The sequence below is a fragment of the Acyrthosiphon pisum genome, chromosome A1 (assembly GCF_005508785.2).
Source record: "Acyrthosiphon pisum isolate AL4f chromosome A1, pea_aphid_22Mar2018_4r6ur, whole genome shotgun sequence".
Classification (NCBI taxonomy): Eukaryota; Metazoa; Arthropoda; class Insecta; order Hemiptera; family Aphididae; genus Acyrthosiphon; species Acyrthosiphon pisum.
In genome coordinates, this window is record NC_042494.1 from 78,926,911 (window position 1) to 78,935,882 (window position 8,972).

At 26.9% G+C, this 8,972-nt stretch overlaps 1 protein-coding gene across 2 annotated transcripts; it reads right to left on the reverse strand.

The window, feature by feature from the left end:
- Positions 1–184: 184 nt before the first annotated feature.
- Positions 185–8,972, reverse strand: LOC100574587 (protein halfway). 2 transcript variants are annotated; one of them, XM_003243739.4, is made up of 9 exons: positions 8,661–8,972; positions 4,838–5,050; positions 4,075–4,401; positions 3,828–4,003; positions 3,157–3,327; positions 2,911–3,069; positions 2,032–2,139; positions 1,427–1,504; positions 185–869 (listed from the first exon to the last, which is right to left on the reverse strand). In XM_003243739.4, the coding sequence occupies exons 2-9, from the start codon at positions 5,046–5,048 to the stop codon at positions 663–665; spliced, it is 1,437 nt and encodes a 478-aa protein (XP_003243787.1). In that variant the 5' UTR covers positions 5,049–5,050; positions 8,661–8,972; the 3' UTR covers positions 185–662. The 2 variants fall into 2 exon arrangements, with proteins under 2 accessions (XP_003243787.1, XP_016659039.1); XM_016803550.2 differs by lacking the exon at positions 8,661–8,972 and adding an exon at positions 7,797–7,839.

The window sequence follows — 8,972 nt, forward strand, 5'->3', positions numbered from 1 at the left end:
CAAAAATGAAATGTTTAGGAGGGTAAATCGTTGTGAGAAGCGAGGAACTTTTACACGTATAAGATAGGCAATTACGATAAGTAGGGCCCAATGACGTCACGCGGTTATTTTACATTTCTTAATATCTCTTTAAGTAATAATTTTTTTTACATAGAATTTTCACCAAATCATTTTATATAGCCATAATTTAACATTTAAAAATAATTTAAATATTTTTTTTTTTTATGTTGTGTGCTCCTTTAAGTTACAATTAACAGAAGATTTTATCAATCTGCTAATTTATTAATATCTTTGGCGCGAACCCCACTGCATACATAAATATAAAATAAGATCTGAACTTGTTTAAGTGATTTAAAACATTTACAATTTTGATAAGTCTGTTTGAACATTTTAATTTGATCAACCATATTAAAGCTTAATGAATAATATTAAAAATAATTTTTGTTCGAAAAACATCTCAAACAGTAATTAAATTTTATAAATAAAATAATCTTATATAATAAATAATATATCAAGGCACAATGTTTAAGGCACTAAGGTAACTTATTGTTAGCATATGTAGCGTTTGTATATGTTATTAATAGCTCATAATAAAACAGTCTTCTTATAGATTACTAACGTGTATTACAATATTTCTTTTAAGCCCATGAAGCAATACTTCATTACTCAAATATCCAGTCACAAGGGAGCTTTGGCATTTTGGATGCAGGCCATGGCAAATATCCAGCCGTTTTGAATACCCAATAATCATATGAAACTTTTCCAATCAACAGAAAAAGTGCCGACAATTCAGCAATAATCACATAATACATATAGTGTGTCCAATCAGCTTTTTTAATGCACACTAATTGTTGATCCAAGTCTATTACCTATGAATTATTCAATACAAATATTAACTAATTGAATTGATATTCTGTCATAATTAATAAGACAATCTGAGAAACCAAAAATTATATTAAACCATAGGTGTGTCTATAAGTCGTACATGAAATTACCACTGAAAATATCACGTATATTTTTTATTGTTTTCTCAGAAGTATATATATTACTGGCTTCTAATTAACTTTAATGAAAACAAATTTTCAATACTTCAAAAATTATTAATATTCCAGCAAACGGTTATAACGAATATAACATTTTCAAAAATCTTTGATAATTCAAAATGTATTTATGGTTATTAAATTTGTTTACATTAATTTGTTGACGAATATGCAGATTATAAAACAACACATACATTTTATACGAGAAGAGAAAAGTCAAAACAACCCTTCTTTTTTAGGTATATTCACCATGCTATCAACTAAATCTAGACACACCTATAAATTAAACACTCGCCATTTAACAATAAATTATTGTTCTCATGTGGAGAAATTTAATTTAATTTGAACACTAGATATTTATAATAATAATTTTAAACTGGATTTACTTTTACTTTATACTCCATATTACTGCATACAATTTCATTGTAGTCTGGAATATGAATATGATTTGTTAATAACCATATCTGAAATTACAAAAACTTATATCAATTCAGAATTCTTTCATAACATTCATAATAAAAATACAATAATGTAATTAATAAAATATAATTATTTATTTTATCTAAAACCTATAGGCTACCCAATAACATTAAAAATTAAAAATAAATACATTTTAAAGTAGGAATTTATAATAATTAATTGAGTTTTTCAATATCCAATAAATCAGCTATATTGTAATAATTGAATAGTGAATACCATTAACTATAATTTATAAAATAGCATATTATTTTTTAAATAAATACATAATTTAAATAATTTTAGCATCATGAAACGGCTATGTTGAAAAACCAATTAAGTTAGCTGACTATCATATTTTAAAATTATAAGTTACAATCAACAGAATTGATATAATATTGTAATAAAATATCTTGAACAATAAAAAATTAGTTAATAATGAAATCTAAAATAAATTTTTTATTTAAATATTTATCAATATCATCATCATGACAAATTGCATTTCTATTTTTTTTTTTTATAAATTATAACAAACCTTTAATGATTTTGCAGTACTGCAGTCACATTGAAGTTCATTTCCACCCAAGTTCACAATATGTCCTTCAAATCTAGTAAAGGAATTTTGAAGTATATACATAGGCAACTAAAAAATAATAATAGGCAATGACTATAACAATGTATACATTTAAATTAAAAAAAAAAAACAGTGGAAGTCGCTCTGCTGTATGGTAGGTTCTAATTATTGAGTAGGTCACATTAATGAATTTGATAAATTTTAATTCAATGAAAAACATTAAATAATATAAAAACGATTCTAAACAGACTGTTAGCCTCTAGTCTAAGAATATTTTATAATTTATTTATATTAATGTAAGTAATATGGTAGGTTGAACTAGTTTTTGCCAATAACATAGCATATATTTATTTTAAATTATTATTATATCAAATATTGTTGTTATTTTTTAGGTATATTATACTCTAGCTAAGTATAATAGTATAATCAACTTAAAGATAGAATTAATATTATGAACATTTATATGGAAAATAATAATAGATGCAAATGGAAAAAGTTTTAAGGAAATATTGTTATTTATTTATTATATTTATATAATTAAAATTGTATACTTAAAATATCTATAAAAATGTGCCAATGTATTTAAATATATTTAGATTGCTATAAAAACTGAAGTAAATTTTCTTATTTTTGAATAAAAATAAAAAGAAAACTATATATTAATTTTCTACCAGAAACCACCACTTAATGTTGAAGATTTTAGTTAAAGCATTTTTATTGCTCCTGATGTCAGACACAAAAAAACAAACACACATAATTGTATAACCAATAAATTCATCACTCAAAATTTAAAATCAGTAAGTTATTAATAAATTATTATTATTATGAGACTATACTTACTGTCTTCAATTGATTTAGTTTCAAACTCAAAACAGCATAGTTTTCTATAAAAGTTGAACCTTCCAATGACAAAAGGTTAGATATTTTATTTTCATCAGCATAAAAAAATCTCAACGTTTTGTATGTTTGATCTGTTACCAATACATCTATATTGGTGATCTATAAAAAAAATGGTTATCTATAAAACAGTATCACTCAAGAATATAATATAAATGTTAAATATTTGCAATTTTTTATATGTTTTACATTATTATTAGTGACATTTAAAAGCACAGTGTTTTCTGGCAGGTTTTCTGGTAAACTTGATAATTGTTTATTTGAACAATCTACTTCTACAGTATGCCGTGTCTTTGTTTCTTGTATCATTTCTATGCCATGCCATTTACAACTACAATTCCACGGACAGTCTTCATATAGCTAAATTATTAACAGAAATTAAATAGGTAATTTTTATATTTTGTTGACTACAAGTATAAAATCAAGATAATTATTATTGTTGATTTATTCCAATTTATTAGGAATTAATTGATTCAGTAAATAATTAGTTAGGTTCAGATTCAAAAAAAAACACCAAAATGTGCACTGTTAAAATGGGCCACTCCTGCTTCGAGCTAATATACACTGCTGGGCCGCCACTACATTTTTTTTTTCTTAGCTCACGCAATGACCTTGGCACTGGATTGTACAATATCTCCTAAATTAGCAACTTATAATATTATTATTTTTATTCAGTGCTTGTATAGAGTAACTTTATTTCAATTATAGCTGAACCAAATTTAAATTAAACAAAAAATTGTAAAAATTGAGCTTGTGTAACATCCACTAGATTTAAAATTTCTTGTGAATTATATTGGGCACCTGAATGATAAAAAAAAATTATGTTTTCAATTAAATAATAGTTTAAGAACTAACGTTACCTTGTTAATAATTTCCACTTGATTTAATGCAACCTTTTCAGTAGAGTTGAACCAATGAAATGACAGTGATGACATACAAAATGTTTCATTATATTTTTTAAAGTACAATTTATACTTGGCATTTCTTGATCTTTCCATAATATCTAGAAGACTGGCACAATGAATCTTTATGTTATCTAAAAATATTCGATGAATAAATGATTAATAAATCTTTTAGTTTTCATATGAGTTAAATGTATTTAATTACTTGAAACATCCAGCCAAAACATTGGCACTTGACTTTTTATGGTAGGTAAACTTGATATATTTACATTGGAAAAATCCAACATAGCTAAACTTTTAAGATTTTCCAATGCTAGAGGATCTTGCCATTCTGTACCAAAAGCATTGTTCGATAAATTTAAGCAAGTGATTTGATGCATATACTCCAAACGACCAAGTAGTCGGTTAATGTAACTATTTGTTATTGAAAATGAAATCAAACGGCTTAATTCCGGTGAGAATTTTCCAAAATTAAAATTGTCAGCTGTCATATTGAAAATGTGCAAGGCTGTGATTGTTGATAATTTAGCACCTAGAGTATTTAGAAATAAATAATTATCAATACACTATACTCAACAGTATAGGTACTACAGTGGTTTTTTTCAAATAATTTTGTATAAATGTAAATATCATAGGATTGCCTTGCATTAAGAAAATTATTAGGTATTTATAATAATAATTTAATGAGGAAGAAAAGCATTTGTGTTGATTAAACATTGATGTCAAACGAGTCAAGCCTTGGGGAAAGTATGTCACACATTTCATATGAAAACTATATTTTAAAATTCAGATGTTTTAAATAAAAAATTTTAATTTTTAATCCTGAATATTTATGTTTTTCCCACTATAACCAATAATTAATACAAAACAACCTAAATGAGTATTTATTACAAAGCATATTAATTTTAATTTAAGTACATTAACTAAAAATTGTGTATGTAGAAGTAATTTGTTTTATATGAATATACCTGAACACTCAAAGTTTTTTATCAAATCTTCATTTGACTGAACTTGGCAGCAAAATAATGCTGAATCACCAGTTTTCACGCATTTACATTTATTTTGTAATGGACAAGATTCCGCAGGCTGGTTATAACATGGTGGTAATTCATTACATTGAATTATTGTTACATAAGTGTAGAAAATAAATAGTATTAGAAATAAACTTCTTTTACTCATATCTGAAACAGTTGTTAAGTAAATTAGCAACTTGTTAAAACCTAAAAATCAATACAGATACATATATGTTTCAACCATTTTGTTCGGGTCTCATTAAAACTGTTATTTATGGGTTCATAGTTGTTTACTTGTTATAAATTATATTGACATTCAAATTTAGCATTTAGAAAACTAGAATACCTTTATCAGTAGTACCTACCAAGTAATTTATTAGTTTATTCTTTACCTATTCTATTGATATAAATACTACTATGTAGGTAGGTATCTAAATCACTAATAAGTAGGGACCGGAACTTGATGACCTAAAAATCTTTCAAAAATACACACAAAAAAAATGTTTAAATAACTTATAAACATCAAAAAATAACTTAAAAAATTACCACAAAAATACAAAAAATTACTTTATAATGACTGAACGTTTTTAAAAATGTATGTTTTACAAAAAAAAAAAAACGATTTACCTATATAATTCATGTATCATAAATCGTAATTATTATAGGTGCTAGCTGTTTAAAAACTTTTAATCTCAAAGTCAGAAGTAGCCTTCGAAAATATTTTTTTTATAAATTGAAATAGGTTGATAGACTTTTAGGACATTTTTTCTGATTGACCAGGCTTAAAATACTACCTGCCTACAGCTTATTAAAAAAAAATGATTAAAATGCACCAAAAATACTAAAAAATGACCTTAAAGCAATAAATTCCCTAAAAATGAAAAATAAAAATTGTACCATTAAATTCTATATTACCCACAAGTGAAATCAATACTTTTTTAGACAGTCCTCTGCCTCTAACCTTGCCTCCTAAATGCTTCTCCCCATCAGTTATCAAAACTTTCATAAAAAACTTTCCATTAGGTAAATCACCAGGATTCGACTTAATAACGGCAGAAGTGGCTCGTAAACTTCCAAATAAAGCCATTACTCAGCTAACACATATTTTTAATGCAATCCTAAGACTAACATATATTCCAATACAATGGAAATTTTCAATTATAATAATGTTCTCTAAACCCAACAAACCAACAGACAACCCAGCCTCTTATCGCCCAATAAGTCTTCTTCCATTTTTCTCTAAACTATTGGAAAAATTAATCTTAAAACGTATTTACCCAATTATCACCAAAAAGAAAATTATTCCCAACTCTCAATTTGGATTTCGAGAAAAACATTCGACTATTCACCAAATTCATAGATTAGCGGATGCCATTGCATTCTCACTGGAAAAAAAACAATACACTTCAGCCATATTCCTAGATGTGTCGCAAGCATTTGACAAAGTCTGGCACCCCGGTCTATTATACAAATTAAAAAAAATCCTACCTCCTTCTTACTACCTTCTTCTAAAATCTTATTTAAACGAACGTTCCTTTGCAGTCAGCTCGGGTTCAGAAATCTCTAACATCTCTTCGATTCTAGCTGGTGTACCACAAGGTGCAGTTCTATCTCCCACACTATAGAACTTATACACCGCAGATCAACCGACACATTCCGATACATCAGTCGCCGAATACGCAGATGATAAAGTTATTTATTCCGCTCACACTGACCCCACAACTGTCTCGACATCACTACAAAAACACCTTGACCTACTTTCTCCTTGGTACTTCCAATGGCACACAAAAATAAACGAATCTAAATCAATCAATACCACATTTACCCTCAAAACACAACAACCCCCCCCCCCCCCAGTATCACTAAACAATGAAATAATCCCTAATTCAGACACGGTCAAATATTTAAGATTATACTTTGACAAAAAACTCAACTGGGCCAAACACATTCACATGACCAAACTAAAACTAAATCGAAGACTCTCTATTCTCCGTAGTACATATGGGCAAAACCTCATAGCTCAACCTAAAATCAAAAATTAACTTGTACAAACTACTAATAAAACCCATCTGGACATATGGGATTCAGCTATGGGGAGCTGCTAAAAAAACAAACATAAACAAAATTCAAGTAGTCCAATCAAAAACTCTCCGTCTCATCACTAACGCCCCTCCGTACGTCTCAAATGAAACTCTACACTCAGACCTGAACATACCGTATGTCAAAGAAGTCGCAAAAAATCACTACCTTAAATTCCACAACAGGCTACAAAACCACACCAATCCTCTCATTAAAGATCTTTCATCACACTCCCTTCCGGGTAATACGGTAAGGAGACTCCAGCGTAAATGGCCCAGAGACTGGTTAGCATAATATACAGGTCTATACGTTAATCATTAAAAAAAAAAAATTTCTCGCCGAAGTGCTGTTGCTGGACAGTCTCTTCAATTCAAGATTTTCATGTAAAATAAAAATAGCGTTACATATAAATTGAATGCTGTTGCGTTTGTGTTTGTATTAATTCTATTACTATTGTAATTCAAATATCTATTAAGCTTATTGTACCACGAGTACAGATTGTTAAATGTTCTTAATTCAAAATAAAAAAAAAATTCTATATTCCATGAATCAAATTTCTATAAAGACGAGCCTCAAATGTAAGCATTAGAAAAAAAGATGCAAATGTATCAAGTTCCAGGCCCTACTAATAAGTAATAACTATGCTTATACTTTGAACGGTACCTACCTATAACACTAGGAACTATGTAGATAAAACTCAAAATGGTCACTCATAAGTTGTCTACTACCTATTCATACCGAGGGAAATTCTAGAGAAGTAATTTGTTTTTTTTTTTAAATACCGTAAGTTATAATTATCTGTAATTATTTTAATATAAAATGGTTTATCACTTACCCCTAAAAAACCAATACTTTTCATTCATAATCTTGTTTAAAATTATAAACCTAACTAGAGAAAAATAAAACTTAAGTAATTTTTTGATTTACCATAATATAATAATAAAAAGTATAATCCGATTAGGTAAGTAGGTAGGTAAAGGTTAAAATAGGACGGTTTTTTATATTTTTTTTAATACAAATACCTATCATTTTGAAATCCTTATGTATATCTAGTACAATTAACTATTGTCTATAATTTAAATTTCAAAGTATTTTTAAATGATTCGTGTTTCTAATTAAAGTTATTAAATATGGTCGAAGGTACCTACCTAATATTAAATATTTGTAAAATGCAATAAGAGTAAATATCGCAATAATGAATACAATAAATAAAAAGGTATATTACAATAATATACTTATACTTAATCTACTATCCACTTAGTTAGACTTAGAGGAATGTAGGTACTTAATACACATGTTTAGGTATATAGGTAGACCTAAATATTTTTTCAAACCAACTGAATTATTATAAAGCTATTAATAAAAGAAAAAGAAATGATAAGTGCATTTAACTAGCGTTTTAACATTTGTTATTAGTAAGAAATTAACAATATCAGCTATACTGTTCGCACTACACACAAGTCTATCACTACTATAGTTTAGAAAAAATTTATGGTAACATCTGATCAATTATTGAGTTTTCTTGTTTAACATTGATTTGTGAAACTAATTAAAACAGTTTGTGTAATTGGTCAATATATCAGTAAAAAATAACCTTCAACCACTTCAGCCACCTTGTTGACAAATTATAATAAGTAATAACCGGTAATAACAATAACAGAAGCAATGACTAATATAATAACATAATTATATTTCTTACCTAAATACCAAGTTACGCTGATTTATCTTAATTAAACACCAACATATTATTTCTTAAACTAAATCAGTCGTTGTCATATAAAGAAGTAACATAATATTATAGTAGGTAATATATTATATAGGTAATGTATAAATTATAATGTACTTTTAAAAATATAATTAACACTAACAGCAAAATACAACAAATTGTAATAGCAATAACAAAACAATAAAAAATGAAAAAAAATTTTAAACGACAATATTATTTAACAATATTAGGTACGAGATACCCAGACCTGAGTGGACAGTCTATTCGCTTGTACCCGCATAGTAT